We start from the raw sequence: 22,446 nt of genomic DNA, 5'->3' as shown, positions 1-22,446 counted from the left end.
AAATACATGCTTGTACAAATTTTTATTTTGTTATTTTTCAAGCACTTTTGAGAATTGGAATGAAGACATCCTAGTGCCAAATGTTAAACTCTGGACTATAATGGCTAAATGACTAATCATGACGCCCTGATGTTTACACAATGTGTAAATAAATTTGTAAATAAATACCATGCCGATATATTTTTTTGCCTCTTAAACAAAGATAGACATGGTATTAGGCATTAATACAAATTTTACATTTCAATAAAGTCATAAGTTTTATTGTTCATTTTTTCACTCTCTCTCACACACATCTAATTCTGAGCTTTCACACCAACAACAATATTTTTGCTTGCTGTTTATATCCATATTCATAGAGTTTAAGCCTGGAAAAAGGTTTTAAATTTCCAGGTCATTCCAGTCTTACACTTTGCTTGCAACTGGGCAGGAGCTTAATACCCTGAAAGAGACTGTTTAGCAACTGTTTAGTAACTCCAGGTACTTCGTTTGGCAACGTGATTCAGCCTTAGTTTGTCAAATACAGAGAAAACGAATTAATAAGCATTAAAGTACGGTTTATGGGTTGGGTTTCTGCAATGTTATCAGCATGTTAAAAACTCATCTTCAGAACCAATGTCTGCTCAAAATGGTGATCTGCACCAAGTAATCTACTTTCAGCAGTTATCAGCGGTTATTGCACCGTAAACTGCAGAGTTGCTCTGTCTGCCTTTACCAACGGCTCCTATGGCGGAGGGATATTTCAGCTGGATACACTCAGTGTCTAGTGCAGGCAGGTCTCTTAATAACCGCCGTCCCTTATTTTAGAGCCCAAATAAGCGATTTCACTTTCAGAAACGTGACCCAAAAAAACGCAACCCATGACTTATGAAATTTACAAGCGTCTTTAGAAAAAAAACAAGCCCAAAGTCGCATGAAATAAACAGTCTGTGCAACAGTGAGCGCGGGTCTGTTTTGCTACAGTTTTGCTAGCGCTCTTGAAACTACGGAAAGCGGCGAGGATAAAAGAAACACAGTGCAGAGAGCACGGCGGGGAAAACCAATAGGAAACGGTGTGTGTGTTTTGATGCGCAATTAACGCAGACAAAAAAAAGTGTGTAAAACTGACAGCCCTAATTTATATACATTTTTAAATTCAGACCAGAGGGGAGGAGGAATGTATCCCCCCCAGGGATAAAACATGAATGACCAGAGGGGGGGACGTCACAAACAGAGGGGGGGGGGGGGGGGGGGGGTGTTATGCAATAATGCCATGATAAAAAATTGATCTCAGATTGAATTCTTCTCCTGCTGCAAACATGAGAGAGAGTCAACTAGGACTGCCCTTCTCTCACCAGAAGGTCAGCTGTGGACTACCTCCTTACAGACAAAAGCCACAGCCACCTCTATGGAAGAATTATTCTGCCATAATCCAAGAGCACAACATTTCTATTTGAGAAAAGAATTTCATCTTCTTGCACTCAAAACTTCTAACGCTCACACTCAAAACATATGCTCACACTTAAATATATTATCTTCTCCCTCAAACTTTGCTTCTGCTCTCAGATTTAATGCTTCTTCACCGATATTTTCTCCTCTCTCTTGCTTCCTTCTCTTCGCACTCAAACCGATACGCGCTTGCGGATTTTTTTTGCTCTCTCTCGGATTGCAGTCAATCGTCGCCTAGCAACCTTTCCAGCCAATAGAACGGCAGCCTCAGAAAGGGTGCGCTTGTTTTACCCTACTGAGTGTGCCTGTGGTACTACACCGCTCATAAGAGCAGCTGTTCACAGTAGTTTTGTGGCCATACCTCGATTCAGCAAAGTTCAGTATCTATGGATAACCCAAACGGTTCTGAAGTAAGTAACTTGAAACAATCAGTGGTTTATTATGTACGTAAGCCTAGAACTGACATATTAAATTATTATAGATTATTATCTTGAGATACTTTTTTAGTGTAATAGGAAACGTTTTCAGTGAGTGATAGATGTTTTAAAATGTTGGATGAGTGGACAATTGGTCCGGAAGAGAAGTCCAATCGCAGCTCAAGTAGGACATTACAAGGAAAGGAAACGCCTTATGTCTTCTGACAGCCACCTGCTGTTTTCACCTCAAGGGAGCTTTTCACTGGACCAACTATATGCGGTTTGTTGGCTATATTAACAGTTTAATAAGTAATAAGTACTGTATTATGAAATGAAAACAGGTATTTTTTTATTTAATTTTTATTGTCATGCTTAATCAGACCTCTCAACTTTTATCAGAAGTTAAGAGTGAGATTATGTTAATTTTCGGGGGTGTGGCTGACTTGACCCTGGAAGAGAAATCTTTTTTACTGACTTTGATAAGAAAATATTGTATTTGATTATAAAAGGCACAATATGAATGATCAGATTCACAATCAGGCAATAAAAACACAACAGATTAATATTAATCTACGGGTTTGTTTATCCATGTTGGTCTCATTAGTGAATCAAGCCTATATGGTCCAGCATTTTCCCCTACGGTGCAACCCTTGAAGCACACATGGGTTCATGCTGCGTCTTTACGCATGATCCAGCTGCTGATCTTTTCCCATCTTCAGAAGTTCTCTGATGACTCGGCTGTTGTGGGCTGTGTGTCTGAGGGGAACGAGCTGGAGAACTGGTTGGTCATCATGGACTTTGTGAACTGGTGTGAGAAGAACCATCTGTGCTTAAACACCAGTAAGACCAAGAAGATGGTGATTGACTTCAGGAGAAGACCCCCACCTCACTCACCTGTGAACATCCAGGGGCAGGACATAGAAACTGTGAAGAGTTTCAAATACCTGGGTGTTCATGTCAACAATAAACTGGACTGGACTCACAACACCATAATAATAGATGGAAATGACGACTATCCAACATTCTAAGTTTCTTTTTTTACCTACCTTTTGAAACAAATACTTGTTTCTACTTTTCCAAAATTTTACTTCAGAATAATTATGTTAATTTCTATAATTCTTACAGACTCTGCTGAGACGTCAAATTCTGGAGAGATTGCTGAGCAAAATGCAACATGTGCTTAGCCACCCTGACACAAATGTGGACTATCTTCATTTCATGTGCACTCATGAACTTGTTTTAGTTGAAGCTGTGGCAGAGCATGTTGCTATTCCAGTGTCGATTCTAAGTGCCATAAGGCAACTGTGCAGTTTACTTAGACTTCAAGTGGAGACTGAAGAACCTCTATGTTGTGAGGTAGAGGTAGTGCATGGTGCGAAAGGACGACCTAAATTCTGCATTCAGAAGGAAAAGCTGCAAGACCTGATGGAGACCCAGTTGCCAATCCCATGTATTGCACAGTTATTAGGAGTAAGCGAGCGTACAATATTTCGACGCTTGATGGAGTTTGGAATTTCTGTGAGAGGCTCCTACAGCTCAATGCCAGATGAGGAGCTCGATAATGTAGTGAGGAGCATCAAAGCTCAGATGCCTCATCTTGGCTACAGGCTTGTAATGGGAAGACTTAGGTCTTTAGGTCACCGGATACAGTGGAGCAGGGTAAAAGCATCTATGCACCGAGTGGATGGCACGGGGGCTCTTTCTCGACTAACACAGTTAGGATGTGTTGTGAGAAGAAGTTATTCAGTAAGAGCACCACTTTCACTTGTTCATGTGGACACAAACCACAAACTCATAAGGTAAGTGGTTTAATTTATAGCGCTTTGGAACCCCTTTTCACATTTCTTTACTCCAGCGCTGTATATTCAACAAATCTACAATTTAATAGATTTAAGTTGGTTACAATTATCAACATTACTTTTGGTTATTAGTTAAAAACAAAAACATCCCTGCCTTCAGAGAAACTTTTACATACACTAATTTTTAATTATTTTATTTAATCATGGAAGTTGTATTATATAGTTCAATATACAGCTTACTTGTGGCTAATCGTTAAATCCTGCATTTCTATATTTTTTTAAAGAACATTTAATTTCAGATTTTATCTTTTCCTTCATAGGTTCAACATAGTCATTTTTGGGGGCATTGATGGCTTTTCCAGAAAGGTAATGTACATTTATTAAGAAAAAAAACAAAAAGGTAACACTCATGATCCTAATTTTACAGGTTTAATGTTACAAATTCTGATACAATAATTGAAGTGGAAAATGTTTTATGTTTTTATAGGTTATGTACCTAGAAGCTGCCAACAACAACAAGGCATCGACAGCCTTCAAGTTTTTTCTGTCTTCATGTGAGAAAAATGGTTTGCCTTCCAGGTAGTATATTAACATTGCATCTTTACATAACAAATCCCAGTAATTTGGCATTGTGTTAGGACTATTATTAAATATGTACATATTCTTCAATTTACTAGGGTCAGAGGTGATCAAGGTGTGGAGAACCTAGATATTGCACAGTTCATGTTTACTGTGCAAGGAACTGATAGAGGAAGTTTCATCTCTGGTAAGAGTGTCCACAATCAGAGGTAAATATTCAGATCTACCACAAGTATGTTTTGTTTCTTTACATACAAATTGTGTAAAAGATCTATATGCTGAGATGGTTTCTAAAGAACAGATCCAGTAATCAGAGTACTTAAACTATGGATAAAAAAAAAAGATAGAGCACTCGTCATTGTGAGTTTAGGGCCTTTACCCACATGCAAAACCACTCTCGGGAGACCAGGGAAATGTTTTAAAGATTTATTAACAACAAAATTTAGGTGATCACTTGATGCAGGCCTGTTCTCTGGGACAGAAAGGCAGTAGTTGTAGATGACATAAAAAGGAGATTGTATCTAGCATGCTTGTGAGGCTAATGAGAATGGAGAGCAATCCTAAGAGCAGTAGGGCCCAGATGTGTTGTGGACAGACAGGTTTATCAAGACAGCATGAAGCTCCTATCCCTTTACCTTTCATAGAGTCAAAGGTAAAAACACTATTGTAGGTAGGAGAGGAACTCAGGACTGCTGTGCTGAGTCCAGGCAGCCTTCAGTCTAAAAAACACCATTACGGAACATAAACATGCATAAATGACCAAAACTTTAAGATACATTTTGTTGTAGCAATGCCTATAGTGGCATCATGTCAAATTTAATTACTAAAATCACAAATACTGTTTAGCCTCTGAAAGGATATTGCTGTGGGATTAGTCTGGTTTTTACAAAAACAGCTCCACTCTATGCTCTGTATAATAATGCAAACAATTGTTTCCATCTAATATATTGAACATTTATCTCCTTCACAGGATTGAGAGATTGTGGCGGGATGTATGGATGGCTGTAACAAAAAACTATTATGAGATCCTGCACAGTCTGGAAGAGGATGGGCTACTAGACATCTCAAATACATTGCACATCTTCCTGCTGCACTTTGTTTTCCTTCCCCGGCTTCACAGAGACCTCCAAACTTTTACTGAGGGTTGGAACAATCACCCTCTACGCACAGAGGGTAACATGACTCCCCATCAGTTGTGGGACTTAGGACTGCTACACAGCAGAACAAATGAGGATGTAAATGTAAGTCCAGAAATGGTACTCAGTTTTTACACAAGATTTTTTTACAAATTGTAAAAATCTATGTTGTTTTAATGTAGGAACATCCAGACCTCAACATAGATTGGGAGAGTGCTCTACACCATGTTGAGACTGATGAGCAAACCGGGCTGGTTGTTCCTGAATTTCCCTCTCCTCTAAATGACCACGAAATGAGAGAGCTTCAAGCCATTGTGGATCCCACAGCCCCTTCTGAATCTTATGGTCGAGACATATTCTGTCGCTGTATTCAGATCTTCCAGTAAAAACAATGTAAGTACAAATATATTAAAATGTTAAAATTTGTTTAACCTTTTTTTTAAAAAAATAAAGTAAAAAATATTATCAAAAAATATTTTTAAAAACGAACCCATAATTTCGTTGTACATTTATACATCAGTGTCTTAAGTGACAGAGACTCTAATGACTCAGTTATGTTTAGTTAGTAAATCAAATGAGAAAATAAAAACAATTCTTATTAATTGTTTATCATAAGCAAGGTCCCATATAAAGCTGAACATTATTTTTCAGCTTGAAATTAAGTCTTTGGAATGATTTTTTCAATCAACAATGTTTATGTAATTTTTAAATACATTTCACAATACTCAGCAGTAGGCCTAATTCAGATTTAACAACCAAACAAAGAGATTGTAGGTACAGTTGATGTCTTTATTACTCTTTTCAGCAAATAAGTTGTAATAAACATTCAGACAATACTAAGCTCATAACCTTTACACATCAGTCCTGTAAGCTTATCATTTTAAGGTTTATACAGAACATATTACTACATTTGTAAATGTATAAAACATTTGAACTATTACTATTAGTGTTAGTCTGGATATAATAACGGATCCAAATCCATTTACCATTCTGTAAAGGTTGCCTTCCTTTCATATTCCACCATTTTTTCTGCCATCATTTATACATACCAGGTTTAATAAACAGATCAGCGGTTATTTTACAACACAATATTCTGACAACAAATCAGTTAAAGCCCCGTTTATAAGCATGTGCTTTTTTACAATCTTATGCATTATAAACTGTCAAAATCATAGAACCAATTATTAGAACTAGTAAAATTAATGTAGCAACTATGTTTTAAACTTTTGAAAACCTCAAACTCTTAATGTAAATCTATGGAGAACATTGTGTAAGTTTATGTAAATGCTTTATATAGTGTAATGATCAGAGGCAGGGAACCCAGAATTCAGCCAGACCAGCAGATGTTCAGATCAGGTTCTTTCATTAACTAATTTCAAAAACAGGGAAAAGCCAAAGAGACCGTCAAAACAAAAGACGGCAGATAAACAAGCAGTCCAGCAGGGCAGGTGAAACAGGAACAGACAGAACAGGATGGCTCAGCTTTCTGGAGACAAGGGAGTCAAAAATCCAAAAGCGAAACATAAACTGAATATTGCTGGAGGAGACTCAACCATAAACTCAACAAGACGACCTGGCACTGATGTCTGGTCTCAACAGTTTATACGGAGGAGGAAGCAGGTGAAACCGGTGAGAGGTGATTGCAGCAGGGGTGGAGTTAGGCAGGTGTGCAGAGTAAGTAATTAGACCAGACATCAGTGCTGAGGCTCAAAACAAGAACAGATCAGAAACCAAACCTAAACTAAAAAAGCTGACAGGACAAGTGGACAGAAACAGAAACTACACCAGACTTCATAAGGAACAAAACAACCCTAAAGTACAAACCTAAAACAGAAGATAAAGCCAAGAATAAAACTGAATGACACAACAGGGTAAACTAAAACAATAAACAATCTAAACAAGAACCTAGACAAGACAAAACTCAAAGTAGCCAGAGAACTTAAGACAGGAGAGTAAAATAACTTGCATAACACAAACAGGAACAGAACACAGAATATTACACATAGGGCTACTTAATCAGATCCAAGAAACCGGTGTTAATGTAACTTTTACACTCTTGTGAATTCCTGACCCATATGGAATGCTTCGAGAAGAACACATTTAAAGTCATCATATGATTGCATGTGTTGAACTGGGAATGTTATGGTGTTAATGCACGCGGCCACAGAAGGATAACATATTTTGTGTTGAACTTATTGTGATTCACACTGATGAAGGAACTGCACATTCACTTGAAAGTTCTTCCTCTCCTCTTGCAGAACAGGAATATGGGCCTGTCCTGTAATCCACTGCAAGAAGGCGCTTGGAGACAGGGATGAGCCATTCTCAGAACTCAAAGAGGATTCACCTAAAAGAAACACAAGTGACAAAGACCTCATTTATAATGTTATGTATTAACATTCCATTTATGTTGAAAAAAGCTAAAAAAAAAAATAGGAAGAAAAAAAGTCAAAACATTTTGGTAAGTGGATCATAGAAAATGTGTAACTTAGCAACTTTCAAAAACAAAGAAAGCCACTACCTTGCTCGAGTTCCTGGAGAAAATCCTGAAAATGATTCATCAGGTCGACCTCAGATTGTTCCTTGTTAGAACCCTTCTCACTGAATTCAGCTTGGCAGACAGAGATGATGAAGTCTGCATCTGCCTGTCAAGAGAAGGAAGTTAAGCTACTGCTGTTAGATAACCACATGTATAGATATGATTTCTGCACTGTGAAAATGATATAGCCAATTACTTTAAATATCAATGTTCATTTTATAGATACACTAACTAATCTGTTAAAAGTAATTCTACACTTCAATAAAAGGCATTTTGAACAACTACAGCCTCCTGTTGACTTTGCTGAAAATGTGGTAGATGACAGGGACCCCCCCTAACTGTTTTTTTGTTTTCTAAAAAATACTTAGCGCTTAACAGTTAAAGATGAGTCTTACATTTTTAAAATGTTTTCTGCCTTTTGATACATCTTTCATGCAGTGCTAATTGTACACTAGAATGATTAATACTATTTATTGGAAGTCAACGTTTCCCTAACAAATCATTTTACATGTCAGGAAAAAAGGTCAGGCATGAATTAAAAGAAAGTAAAAAATATATAATATCAACTAGGGAAATCTGCTTAAAGTGAAATTATTTGTCTTTGAAATACTAAATAATACATAAAAGTGATTATTGTAGTGGATTGCTCTAACCCCATGATGATATATTAAGAAATGAAAACTTTAAGCACAAGTACAAAAACTACAAGAATCACTTCTATGTATTATTCGGTATTCCAAAGACAAACTATAATTTGTTTATTCTTGCATTTTGAAGATTGCTGGAGGGGTCATCACAAGGAAACACAAAAGCCAATTTCAAAACACCTTTTAAGATAGAACACAAAGTGTACTTACTTTCATTTCAACACCTGGCACAAACAATGGCTGGCAAGTATCTGGGTATGTGCTCATTATATCTGACAAGCCATAGAGTCTGAGCCCTTTCCTTAGCTGCTGCAAAATTGGGAGCAACCTCAGATTTGCATGAAGTACAACTGATCTGTTAAGAAAAAGACGTAAACAATTGAACATTGCTGAAAGAACAAATACTATTCCATTCACATATTTTTTTCAAATAAAAAATATACAGATTCTGCAATATCGGGGGGATCTAATTGTTTAGATAAACTGTACAAAGTTTGCATATAACTGACAGTAATGAGAATATAAAAAATGTCATTATAAGTTGTTTGTTAATCACCTTTTCCCCCCAAAAATATAGAGTTATATTCATAATCAAGGGCACATAAAGACAAAAAATGGGAAAATTGATAAACCATTAATATGTGATTTATCCATGCCTCTATATAAAAATAATCTAAAAAAATCTATTCAATAAATACTGCATCTCAAGAATTAGTTTAGACCCTAGAAACATTGAGTAGTAACAACTTTGCTGGTTACCGCAAAAGCACCTTCTCGATTGGAAATCAATCGAGAAGTGCCAGATTGATTTACCCCGTAAATGATTCTGGTAAGGCGCCATTTCCTCCAGGCCAAAACAGACCAGACTAATCACAGTGCAGGAGGTGGGACTTTGAAATGTGTCACTCTCATTACTCATGCAGCAGCACTTTTCTGTAACCATAACTCACCCTGTAAATCCCACCATCAAAATCGTACTATACCAGCTACTTAGCATCCTGATAAACAGTGTATATGACATAAGTCAATCTGGTTGGCTAAGGCTAGTGCTTGTAGAGATTGTGCATCGTCACTTGAATCAACACAAGAGGTCTGAAGTGAATTTTCATCAGTAATCTATAAGTGGTGTAACAACATACTGTACAAAAAGAAACATAGGACAATACACGTACCGCATCATTTCTTCCTTTTTATCCAAAAGAATAATTCCTGTATAACCACAGTTCAAGATGTCTTCAGTGATATCTAGAAGGGTTGTCTCATTGGCAGACTCAACCTAACATAAAACAATTTCCATATAAAAGTAAAAGGTTATTGAAAGCTCCAATAATTACTACAGTCACAGCATGCCTGCTTTCAAAGTTTGTTTTCCTTTAAGGATCTTAGTTTGCCAAATTTCTCAGGAAGTTGTCTCTTGGAACTGTGACTCAAAGGCATATAGGCAGATGGAGGAATCATGGTTAGTGGTAAAGGTTTACGACATATTAATAAACCTCACCTGAAAATGATGAAATGTATACCCTGCTAAATTCTCATAGTATACAATAGTTTTGGTTAGACTAGATATGAAACTAACTTTTCATTTTTTGGAGCTTCTTTTTAGCAGTTATCTTAGTGTCCTCACCTTTGATATAAGATCAATGAAGTATTCATCTACCACATCGTTTCTGCCCATGCTTTCAAAGTCAGGTGAACCCGTGCACAAGAATCTGTAGCACCAAGGCATCAGAAAGTTTGGAGCTGGTCCAGCTTGAGCCAAGCTCACTACCATTATTTCACCAACAGTCCTGAAAAATGTGAAACAAAATCAAAATTCAACAATGTTTGAGTAGAAAAACCTATAGTCACTTTTTATGCTTTTCAAATTTTCAAGATCAGTAAAGATCAAATTTTCTGCTGACCGTTTACACACAAGAGTTATCTCGGTGATCGAGCCCCGGACTGGTCTCGGCTCGGTTAAAAAAGTGTAGGCTAAACGGGCCTATAAACTCTATCCTGGTAAATGGATCCTTTCAATTTCTTGAATGTAGAAAGTACTAATTTTGCTCTTCTTACTTTTCATGTTACTTAAAATGAAGTGAACTGCCGCATCCTCCAGCCCTGACCACACCATGCTTAACCCACTCTTAGCACTGCTCACTTGGATGGCATCTGGGTTTATTTACACTTTATTATAAACTGTGTTGGGTGGTGCAACATTTTTCAGCAGATGAAATTTGTTAAAAATTTAGGATGTTACTTAACCTATAATCATTAACTAAAAAGACAGTGTAAATTAAAACCCTAATTACAAACTTTCTTTTATTATCTATGAATATCTTACCAGGTTACAATCAACTTTAAGCTATCACCTATTTTCAAGTTGGAACAATAAAAATAGAAAATTAAAACTCTCACATTCTGTACATGGCTATGAAATTAAAATTAAATCACTGTAAACAGAAATTACATTTAGGTACATACCGGAAATGACCTTTGTCCAAATCTGACAAGGAATACGTGGGTACGCAGCCATTAACTCCCTTCAAAAAGAAGCGCCTCTCAATCCCTGAAACCATTTCTAAGAGCACATCATCATATGCTTTTAGTAAAAACAAAATAAAGACATTGTGGAACTACAGAAATTAATATTTTAATGTTAAAATTACTGAACATCAAGAGTGTTATATAGAAAAACAATAGATACAAATACAGTTATAGATAATTATGATCACTTATTTTTAATGTGATGAGAATAAGACCAGTAATAAAAAAAGAACCTTAATTCTTTAATTATCATAAAAATTCAGAATGGATGTTTCATAATTAATAATGATATACCTGTCAAAAATTCCTTACGGAGGGCCCCTGTGTCAATGCCAACTTCACCTATGAAGGTGACTTTCAGTGGGTTGGTTGGGGATGTCTTCTTTTGCCGTTGCCATTGCGCAATGCCTCTTTCCAGCATGTTTTTGCGAGACACAGCAATATCAAAGGTAACTCCATCGGTTGATACTGCATTTGTGATTTCTTTTATGACATCATCAAGACTTATTCAGTAGAAGAAAAAAGAAAAAGAAGATACAGTTAAATATAATCTTAGAATAAAGAACATAATTACTATTGGAAGTGTTTGCACTGCTGTATGCTTCACAGACAGAATATGGGCAATTTAAATATATTAGCATATTGTTTCAGGTAGTTTCATGTAGGTTGTTAAAGCAAGCAGGAACAAAAACACTACAAAAATTCAAGAGTTTCATAATGGGTTGGTTACCTTTTTTCTCCACGTCCGGTTGATTTGTGAACCTGGTCTGGTCCAGATGCTTCCTCAACACTGAAGAAAAAAAAACGTTGCATCTCACACACACACACACACATATATATACATATACATATATATATATATACATACATATATACATATACATACATATATACATATATATATATATATATATATATATATATATATATATATATATATATATATATATATATATATATATATATATATATATTAGGGCTGGGCAACGATTAAAATATTTAATCGCGATTAATCGCGGCGATTAATCGCATTGTATTTACAAACTCCAAGAATGAATTTAAAAGTAGTGTAAAGAGCACTTTTATTTTAATGTTCTGCTGCCATATGAACAAAAGTGTTCTAACATTTGTAGCACTTATCAGTAACACATATTTAGCGTAAAGCTCAACTTTAACATGTAAAACAAAAAATAGCAATAATAATAAATTAAAGCTTATTGCCACTGACAGGGAATTCTCTTTATGGGGAAAAAATCTACCAAAAACAGGCAATTTCTGAGGTAACCGCAGGAAGCAGCATTACCATTTTATGTTCAATACCAAAGTTTAACTTGGCAGTGGTTACAACTAACTTGTTTCTGTCATATTCGATGCTGGAAGAACTTTAAACTGAAATGCTTGCTAACTCGATATGCTTGCGTTGCTTGTGTTTATTTCACGTTAACACGCGGTTTTTTGTTGTTGCTTTCTCGCGTGCATATAGTGAATGGCAGGGAAAAACAGGCAAAAACACATGGATACTTTGAAGCGAGAAGCAACCTTACCTAACGGCGTCTAAGCAGACCCCCCCCGCTCCGCTCCGCACAAAACTTGTTCCGGCCGCCAACTCACCGCCTCGCCTAAGCAAATAGCGTACCGCGAGCGAGCTATTTTTAGAAACGTAATGTCACGATGACGTCACATCACGTGGTACGCAGTAGGGCAAGCTTGCATAGTCCACCGCTGTTTTGCTGTAAAAGAGCTGTGCATTACCCTTGGTTTTACTCGTAAAACGACTGCTTTTTCCAAGTCTAAGACCATGGTTTTTAAACATTGTTGCTATGGAACGTGCAACAGCGACTCGAGGTACGCTGATCGGCCGCATATGAAGGATGTTTTCTTCAAGACTGCCAAGGAGAAATGTGTGCGCTGGGTACACCGGTGCGGTCGGCCTACATATGTAGCAAGCATTTTGTTGGAGGAAAGGGCCCAACATAAGAACATCCTGACCCAATTCCAGCGACATCAAGTAGTGAACAGGTAAGAGTTTTTTGGTGGGCGACATGTTAATAATGAAGCGCCTGCTACCATGATAGCATATAGGCTATCATGGTAGCAGGCGCTAACTTGATACCCTGCTACCAGGATAGCTTACTCAACAACATTTCAAATAAGACAAACATTAAACATATACCGATCCCTGGACGGTAATTACAAACAAACAAAACGGCCGACGACGCCATGACCGCCGCGCAGGAAAAAAAAAAACAAAGCTTACCGTTCGATAAACTCGGCCCGTTTTTCGTTTTTTTTAAGCCCTCGACACTCAAGCCATCGTTTGAGCTGAACGTTGGTGTGTTCTTCCACAGTGCGGCCAGTAATCCGTGTGCCTGGGACATCGTCTTGCAAAAGTTTAACGGCTGTAAAGTCGGTCATATCGCTGTTTCTGCTGGTTGCTACGGGCGCTCTCTACCTGTATGCCCTACCAAAGCGGCAAAAGGGGCGTTGCTCTTGAGACGGTGACGTCACGTGCGCGGTACGCTATTCCTGCGAGAAACACCGCCTTCCGCATGTCGGCTTTGTTTTTTTCCGGCCAGCACCTTTCTTACTCTGAATCCGAGGTTTGGCTGACAGCGAGGTTATTGGCGCATTATCGCCACCTACTGTTCTGATTCAAACCCCTACACCGCAGCAACAGACCTTCACAAAATAAAAGCATGTGAGCAACATGCGTTAACGCGCGTTAAAGAAAATATCGCCGTTAATAGTCTAATGAGTTAACGCGAAATTAACGCGTTAACTTGCCCAGCCCTTATATATATATATATATATATATATATATATATATATATATATATATATATATATATATATATATATATATAGTGAGTAAATTAAGTATTTGAACACCCTCCAAGTTATCCCACCTACAAACCATGGAAGGGTCTGACATTTTCATCTTAGGTTCATGTCCACTGTGAGAGACATAATCCACAAAAAAAAACAATCCAGAAATCACAATGACTGATTTTTTAAAGTATTTATTTTCATGTTATTGCAGCAAGTAAGTATTTCAACATCTGCCGATCACAACAGTCTGGCCCTGAAACACCTGTTATTCCACCTCTAAAAAGTCGACCCCCACTCCACTTATTATTCTACATTAGACGCACCTCTTGGAGGTGGTTAGCTGGACACCTGTCCACCCCACACAACCAGTAAGAGTCTAACTACCAACATGGCTAAGACTAAAGAGCTGACCAAAGACACCGGAAACAAAATTGTAGACCTCCACAAGCTTTGAAAGGGCTACGGGACAATTATTGCTCACTGCTTCTGCGGTTAAATGCAGAAGTGAATTTCTGCATTGTGAGATCAAAAAAGTTAAATTATCATTAAACAAAGGATACTGTACCAAATATTAAAATAGATTTTCATAGGTGTTGAAATACTTATTTGCAGCAGTAATTTGTGATTTCTGGATTTTTTTTTTGGGGGGGGGGGGTCTCTCATAGTAGACATGCACAGAGAGAGAGAGGAAGATACTCACCTCTATCCAGAACAGCTGGCATGGATCTGTAAAACGTCCAGTGTATATTCCTCTTGACATACTGGACAAACAGCCTTAAATTAAAAATCATAAAAGAAAGTTGATAAAAAAAGCACCAGTCACAAAAAAAAATAATCCTAAAGTTAGTCTTGCTTTACCATAGGTGTCCCTTCAGAAGTTTCAAGGATCTTTGTGTTGTTTGTCCTTAATGTCGATGCAACTGGAGTACCTCCATCAGCACTTATCTCATGATGAGACTTTCTAAAAGAAAACAAGACTTAGAAAGGAAAAGATAAAAGATTAGGATATTGCATATGTATTTTTTTTTTACCTTACCGTGTTAGGAATTTCAAATTCCTCTCCAGAGGATCTGAGGTCAACACATGTTTTAACATGGACAGCCAAGACTTGCAGTGGCATGGTAGCATTACAAACTTTGCATGATGCCTTGGGCATGCCTTTAAATTCTTTGGCATCCAAAGGAAGAGGTGACATATCAAGTTTTTCCTGAAGTGGTACTATGTAGATCAGATTTTTCCCACCTCCTGTTACAGATTTCAGAAGGGTGCCATTGTAACCCTCATTCTCTGGAGGTATAAGTGAAAGTTTTCTCTGCCCCGAACCTCCTAAAAATGAGTGAGACAATAGAAGACAACAAAGACCAGTTGTAACAGTTTTACAGATTTTAATACCTAGTGCTTTATAAAGCAGCCAGCCCCCTGTTAAGTTGTCAAGTTTTGGGTAGTGGCTGGTCAGAAGTTCTGCAATCTGTAAACTTTTTTTTTTTTTTTTTTTTTTTTTTTTTCTTTACAAAAATCACTTAAAATAATAATTTAAGAAATAAATTGGTCAAAAGGGAGGATGCTACCTGTAAATGATCAGCAGATTCAGGGAATATTTACTACGTTTACCCATTCCAGCCAGTATAAGTGTCATCTCCATGCCTGCTTTTGGTGTTTTATCAGTGTTTTCATTGAGCAGAAAAAATGCAATGTTACACTTTTGCCACTTGTGGATACCCCTCTGGATGGAGAGAAAAAGCGTTTTCTTCCCTTTGCAGAACTTCGAGAAAAAATACCAGGAAATGACCTACACATTCAAAAGGAATAAAACATTACTTACTTGGGCTAAAACAATTAATCAAATTTATCATGATTAATTAGTGAAATAATAGTCAACTTATTCGAAAATCGAATCAAATCATTACCTACAGTAATTCAGCAAATGCCAAAACGTGGCATTTGCTGAAACAATACCCTACTCACATGATTAATTTAGACTTAGACTTAGACAAATTTATTTGTCATTTTGTATGCACAGAGTGCGTACGGAACGAAATTTCATTGCATACAGCTTGTAAATTGCAGTAAAATTAAATTACAGTGTAAGATGCAGCAGTGATTTAAAAGTAAACAATTGAAGTGTAAATAATGCAGGAGAAAGTCACAGTGTACAGGTGAGTATTTTTAAAAACCATTTGTATGTACAGAATTTGTGCAAAGGACATTTGTGCAACAATGCATTTAGAAACTAAAAGTCCGGCAGCATTTGTAATGCTGGATGGAGATGCAATGATGCAAAAAGTCAAAACAAAACAAGTAATGTTTTTGCCTTTTACATTTCATTTAAGATGCTCTATACTTTTTTTTTCTAAATTCCAAGTGCTTATTCTGATGTATTGTGAATTACCGCTAAATCTTTTTTTAATTGAATTATTCCTTTGTAAATGTAATATTTTTCTTTTCCTATGTCATATTTGCCTCTGTAACATTTTTTGTTCATGCACATCAATCTGAATTGTCTTGTTACTGAAAAGTGCTTTATAAAAGAGGTGCACATAAGGGGCAGCAGGTGCTAATGCGCCATAAAAAATAAAATAAAAAAGCGTACCAGATGAAATGCAGTAACGCTCATTTACATGCCTATGTTTTGGAAATGTATAGGAGCCCAATCTGTGGAGCTGGCCTGAGCCATTGTTTAAGAATGCTGCCAAAATATTAAAGAAGCAAACTACATTAAGCAATTACTTTGGTGTTCCACCACCTCCAAAGAAACAACTGAGTCTGAAGTGGAAAAAAAAGTTGGTGTTTTCGGAAAAAAAGCTGCAGGAGGTGAGCTGGTTTCAATGAATGATGAACGCACAGAGATGTGGTGCAGAATATGGCATGAATATGCCCCCGTATGCTCCCCGGGCATAAACAAGAGCAAAATTATGCCAGAATTCCATTCTGGTGGACAAACAGCACCTTTTGTAGAGGCAGTAAAATCTTCAGTCATCCAGCTTTGGATAAGCATGCAAATGGCAGACAGCATGAGAAAGTAGTGCAGATAATTGAAAAATAAACCAGATGCAACCAGGGGTCCGTTCTTCGTACGTCGCTAACTCAGTTAGCAGGATTTCATTGTTGACGATTTGGCATGATCTTGGATCGTTTGGTTCTTCGAAAGACATCCTGCACTTGTTGTCATAGCAACATGTGCGCCAGCTTAAGCCTGCTCCAGAGCAGGCTTATTTCATGTAAACAAGATTAGATCACAGCTTTATAAGCGGAGGAGATAGGGAAGTCTGTCGTAGCCATGTCCATTTTTATGACAGCAACCTGTTGCGGAAGGGGCAAGAATAATTTGCAGAGTTTTTCGAATTAATCGCGTATTGCGCAATAGACAGGATCCTTTAGCGCAGCGCGACAGTGTAGTTGTAGAGAGATTTTTCTTGGTGGCTGTTATAAACAGACAAACACATCATTTAAGAGTGGCTTTTAAAGAGGAAAAAGTGGTGTTGGAGCCATAAATCTAAAGTATTTAAGTTATTTGTATGATAGTTTGCTTTTTATTTTTATCATATTCAGTAAGAAGATTTGTTCGGGCCATTTTATTGTGAAGTTTAGTTTACTTTGAAAGGCTTGCTTCCTGTCGAGCCGTATATTGTATTAGAAAAAACTATGGATGGATTATCTAGCCACGGAGCAATACAGTTTTACCGTGTAAACTGTGGATGACTTGGAAAAGGAACATTTTCATTTTTTATGGATAAAGATTTATTTATTTTTTGTTAAAATTCCCAGTTTGCACGTGTCCTTTACTTCCCGTGTCTAAGGAATGACACTGAAATTTGGATCTCTTGACATAACAAGTGCCTTTTTAAAATAAAGTATAATAATTAAAGGCTACCATTTTGTAGAATATTCTTGTATTTCACTTTTACTTGTCCCCATGTTCTAGTGGGTCCCGTGGAGGCTCTGACATAAAAGAACAAAGTTAATATCAAATTATTAAAATGCAAAAATTCATACTGTAGAAAGTGATAGAAACATCTACCATGGACAGTATTTACGCATTAATTTGTCTGCTGCTTTTTGCCAGCCCTCTCTCCTGGCTTTAACAGATTTTGAGGTGTTTTAATTAATGACTCAAATTCGACATAACCTTCCAAGCTCTTGTTCTGCTTGGGAGAAAAACTGTGGGCGTTCTTTGGCCATGCTGGACAGCCAATAGCAGCGCTGCTGATCATTGTTTCTACTATCGATACATTTCCCCTTTTAAACAAACGCATGAACGCGCAGTTGTCTCAGATAACTCAATCCAGCGAAACTAATCATAAACAACAGGTGTGTTCGAAGAACCCAATTAGCTGGATCATGATTAGCCCGATGAAATCATCTTGGATGTGTCATTTGATCTCGGATGTTACGAAGAACGGACCCCAGATGCCAAGTTATCCTATTGACTAATGGAAACAAAAACTGAATGAACATCATCAAGCACTGTGTAATCTATTCCTTTTAGCCTTTTATAAAGCAAAACACAGATGTCCTTTGCGTTGATGCTTTTTTGTATGTCTTGTTGTGTCTCTGCTCTGTCTTCTCTAACATAGAAAGTACTCCTGGGTCAATGTGTGCTTCTGTGCTTTTTTGTCTCTCTTGTTGTGTCTCCTGCTCTGTCTTCTCTAACCCACAGTCGGTCGAGGCAGATCACTGTTCATACTGAGCCCGGTTCTGCTGGAGGTTTTCCTTCCCGTTATTATAAAATTCAATTCAATTCAATTTTATTTATGTAGCGCTGAGTCATGAAGCATGTCATCTCAAGGCACTTTACAAAGTCAAATTGAATATTTTTCAACCTATTGTAGTCAAATATTGCGGTCAGTAATAGAAAGTTATTTAAGAGAATAACAGAAATGTATCATGAGTTTCATTTAGTTTTGTCAAAAACTTGGAAAATATAAGATATTGTTTTCTTTATTAAAATAATTCACTTACCTAGACATTTCTTTATGCACTGTAGTGGTTGTAGTGGGTGATGAAGTCTGTTGTGTTAAATTTGTGGACTGGGTTGGGGGGACAGTTGGTGCAGTCTGCTGAGGTCCATCCGCTTGATGCTGTGCACTCAGCAACGTCACCAGATTTCTTGCAACCTCTTGTATTGAACCGGTCTAAAAATAAATTAAGCACGTTATTATAAATATAAAATACTTTAAAACATAATCAACATAGAGTATAAAAATGTCTACAGGTAATTATAAACAATTTTTTGCTTTGACATATAATATCCTATAGTAGAACCTTTATGTCAAAATTTGATTGATGATTTCCGGTCCTGCCTCCCCCCCACACCACCTCAGCCCCCACTCTTTAATTATTATTATTATTATTATTATTATTATTATTATTATTATTATTATTATTAAAAATATTTCTAATTATTTCATTTCTTTATTCACACCCAATTTTGATGCTCAGGAAATGTGTTTTTGTAGGGTTACTTATAGCCAAATGTGTAATTTCAGCTGAATAAGCTGTCAGACTCTGAACGCATAAAGTTTGCTGGATAGGAAACTTTACTCTTTAGAATCGAAACTTGTCTCTTGACACTGAAGGGCAGTGGCTGATAATAACAATAAAAAGTTTATACGCATAAACGTGTGGCTCAAACAGAAAAACTTCTGTCCACGCACCGCTGCTGATGTGCAGAAATAATCATAAAAGGAGCTGGTGAAGGGAAATCCTTCACCAGCCAACCTTCGTGTGGTTGTAGTAGACCACACGCTCTGGATTTGCTTTTGGGCCGCTGAGGGTACCTGCCGAGATGTGGGCAGTACTAAGCACACACACATTTTTTGTGCTTTGCACTGATAGACATTGAGTGTCACACTGTTGTTTTTCAGCACCTTCGTGCTGAATATAGTGGGTTTTTTTTCCTTTGACACAGGGAGGAAGTTCTCTTCTGCTCTTGTTCATTGTGCCAACAAGACTCGTCAGTTCTTCTGCAAGTTTCAGAGTTACTTTAATTCTTTTCTCTGTAAAAGGCTCCAACAAATCCAGCACCACATTGTTCCCCAGCCGCTGACCCGCTCTGTGCGTCATCTTTGCCTAGATAAGGCGCACCGTTTAGCATGTACTAAGTGGTGACATCTGCTGCAAGCCACCGTTTGATGCCGAACTTATCTGGCTTATTTGCCAGGTAGCCTACTGCAGGCAGCTGCATCAGGCTTTGGTTGGCAGGAGTTGCTCGTCGACGGTAATGTCAGCTCCAGGTTTGCAGCAGGAGATGCTGTTTTTTACAAAGCCCTCCCAGACCTCGTTTATCAGCGCAAATTTTGATATTTGGATACGCGTGCTTCTTGTCTCCTTTTTGTCAAACCGCAAGAATCGCATTATCATTTGGAAACGGTTCCTTGACATTGTTTCCTTGAAGAAGCTGAATCCCCACTCCGCGGAGCAGAAGCTGGACAGCTCCATATCTCTCCCCCGTATGCTCCCCGGACATAAACGAGAGCAATAAGCTCATCCACCGTCATGTCCCACGAATTATCCCCCAAAACCCTGCGTGCTTCTGTTACAATGCAGTCCAGCATGCCGGGGCAAATTCACAGAGAAAAGCGCTCTGGGCATCGTGGATGTTTCGCTTGACATTTGCGGTGGGTCCCTGGGCCTCAGTCAGAACATTCTGACTCGGGCATCTCCCTCTGTTTTCGGCCAGTTCTTTAGTCACTATACCGATATGGGTTTATTCATTTGTTTACTGATCTTGACTGTTTAGCCTATACGGTTATATCACTCTGTCATATTATAATCTTGCTATCCAAACCTTGAACAGAAGTTTCAGTATCACCGGCAGAGTGATTGATACGCCTCCTTTTTGCGGGGGGCGGGTGATCAACGTCAGACTCGCTGTCAGATTCTAGACCGCTTCCTACTGACCAGTCATCATCAGTTTCTCCCTCTCCGCCCGAGTCAGCATCATCGAGATTCTGAAGCATTTCTAATATTTCTTTCACTGTTAAAATTTCTTCTAAAAGCCATTTTAGCTTCCTGATGAATACCAGAGATGAAATGTGCTAGCTAGAATGTTGGTTGCTAGGTAACATCCCTTTGTGTTCCAACCGCGGAAATAAGATAGAATGTAACTAACGCAGTTATTACACTTCAAAATCCGAAAACTGTCAAAATGACTGCTGTGGGAGTTCTAGTGTTAAATGGCCAAGACATAACTTTAGATGTAACTGCTGCGACAAAATTGAACAGACTTATGAACCATTTTAGCCTCGAGAAAAGTAGGAACTTACTTGAGTCTTGGAGTCGATCCATCATCATACGTGAGGTGAACAGAAAACTCCCGCCGCAGAGTTTGCTAGTAAGAAGTTTGCCTCCAACAGAAATTAGATGACTTTTCATTAGTGATTTTGGAATCGCCAAAATTATTTCCTTTTTTTAATTTTCCTGATTGTTTTGGTTTTTCAGCTCCTTATTTTACTAGCTTTTGTCAGGATGCAGCTTATTGGCTGCATGCTGAGCCTCTCTCCCTCTCTCTTGTTCCTGCGCAGCCTGATCGGTTTCACCTGGCAGGCTGCAATTAACCCACAACTGCTTCCACCTGTTTCCACCGCTTTATAAGACTCACCTCTTTCTGTTCCCGTCGCCGGTCCATAGCGTTCACTCCCGCTCAGTCTCTGCCAGTATTCTTGTCTGCTCCGTTTTGTTACCGTCAGCCTGAAGACTCCTGTCAACCTGGTTTTTGTTACAGTCAGCCCATAGACTTTCCGTCAGTTTGTTTTCTTCAGAACACGGCTCAGCGTTCAGCTCTCCGGTGCTCGGCTCAGACGTTCTGCTCTCCAGTACACGGCTCTGATGTTCAGCTCCCCACTGCACGGCTCAGACGTTCTGCTCTCCAGTGCACGGCTCTGATGTTCAGCTCTCCAGTGCACAGCTCTGACGTTCTGCTCTCCACTGCACGGTTCAGACGTTCTGCTCTCCAGTGCTCGGCTCGGATGTTTTGCTCTCCAGTGCTCGGCTCGGATGCTCTGCTCTCCTGTGTTCGGCTCAGAGGTTCTGCTCTCAAGTCCACGGCTCCAGAGTTCCTCCCGGTCAGTCTCTCCACACGCCTCCTGCCGGCCAGCTTCTACACCCTACACCTCCGTCTGTTGAAAGACTCTGGTCTCATCATCCACACCATTCAATAAAACTCACTCATAAGAACTGACTGTGTGTGCGTGCTGTGTCCGGGTTCATCCCAGAAAAATATCCTAACAGCTTTCATATTAAAAAGATATTTTATTCTCGTATTGTATTTTATTGTAAACTGTAATACAGGCACACTCAGTAGGGTAAAACAAGCGCACCCTTTCTGAGGCTGCCGTTCTATTGGCTGGAAAGGTTGCTAAGCGACGATTGACTGCAATCCGAGAGAGAGCAAAAAAAAAAAATAAAAAAAAATCGCACTCAAACCGATACGCAAGTGCGTATCGGTTTGTTAATTCTAGTGGCTTGCACCTAAGCAACCTGCAGTTGGATTGCTGCTTTTGTTTTAAAGGACATGGAGACCTATCCACCTAGATGCATTCTAAGTTAGAT

At 38.3% G+C, this 22,446-nt stretch overlaps 2 protein-coding genes across 2 annotated transcripts; one reads left to right on the top strand and one right to left on the bottom strand.

Annotated features, from left to right (window-relative positions):
- Window positions 1-1,271: 1,271 nt before the first annotated feature.
- LOC118561136 lies at window positions 1,272-7,692 on the top strand. The gene is made up of 8 exons (XM_036133060.1): window positions 1,272-1,835; window positions 2,967-3,640; window positions 3,961-4,006; window positions 4,128-4,219; window positions 4,318-4,428; window positions 5,190-5,460; window positions 5,538-5,748; window positions 7,614-7,692. Exons 1-7 carry the CDS (start codon window positions 1,812-1,814, stop codon window positions 5,739-5,741), a joined length of 1,422 nt encoding a protein of 473 aa, XP_035988953.1. The 5' UTR covers window positions 1,272-1,811; the 3' UTR covers window positions 5,742-5,748; window positions 7,614-7,692.
- On the bottom strand, window positions 7,518-21,538 carry LOC105921256. Its single transcript, XM_036133059.1, has 14 exons — window positions 21,497-21,538; window positions 18,856-19,028; window positions 15,508-15,685; window positions 14,933-15,222; window positions 14,755-14,853; window positions 14,597-14,657; window positions 11,800-11,857; window positions 11,362-11,573; window positions 11,005-11,101; window positions 10,166-10,328; window positions 9,714-9,817; window positions 8,752-8,896; window positions 7,877-8,000; window positions 7,518-7,702 (listed from the first exon to the last, which is right to left on the bottom strand). Exons 3-14 carry the CDS (start codon window positions 15,536-15,538, stop codon window positions 7,548-7,550), a joined length of 1,539 nt encoding a protein of 512 aa, XP_035988952.1. The 5' UTR covers window positions 15,539-15,685; window positions 18,856-19,028; window positions 21,497-21,538; the 3' UTR covers window positions 7,518-7,547.
- Between the last annotated feature and the right edge of the window lie 908 nt (window positions 21,539-22,446).

Source organism: Fundulus heteroclitus, unplaced genomic scaffold (genome assembly GCF_011125445.2).
Source record: "Fundulus heteroclitus isolate FHET01 unplaced genomic scaffold, MU-UCD_Fhet_4.1 scaffold_57, whole genome shotgun sequence".
Classification (NCBI taxonomy): Eukaryota; Metazoa; Chordata; class Actinopteri; order Cyprinodontiformes; family Fundulidae; genus Fundulus; species Fundulus heteroclitus.
The sequence above is the reverse complement of the archived record's forward strand: the minus strand, read 5'-3'. Positions and strand labels throughout refer to the sequence as shown.

What these genes read in the sequence shown, in the direction of transcription:
- LOC118561136 (XM_036133060.1), top strand. Translation starts at nt 1,812, where the DNA reads ATGGATAACCCAAACGGTTCTGAA. An exon ending in ATAACCCAAACGGTTCTGAA is followed by an intron (nt 1,836 to 2,966) that starts GTAAGTAACTTG and finishes TAATTCTTACAG; the next exon opens with ACTCTGCTGAGACGTCAAAT. An exon ending in GAACAAATGAGGATGTAAAT is followed by an intron (nt 5,461 to 5,537) that starts GTAAGTCCAGAA and finishes GTTTTAATGTAG; the next exon opens with GAACATCCAGACCTCAACAT.
- LOC105921256 (XM_036133059.1), bottom strand. Translation starts at nt 15,538, where the DNA reads ATGGAGATGACACTTATACTGGCTGGAATGG. An exon ending in TCATTGATCTTATATCAAAG is followed by an intron (nt 9,818 to 10,165) that starts GTGAGGACACTA and finishes GTTTTATGTTAG; the next exon opens with GTTGAGTCTGCCAATGAGAC. An exon ending in TGCCAGGTGTTGAAATGAAA is followed by an intron (nt 8,001 to 8,751) that starts GTAAGTACACTT and finishes TTCTCTTGACAG; the next exon opens with GCAGATGCAGACTTCATCAT.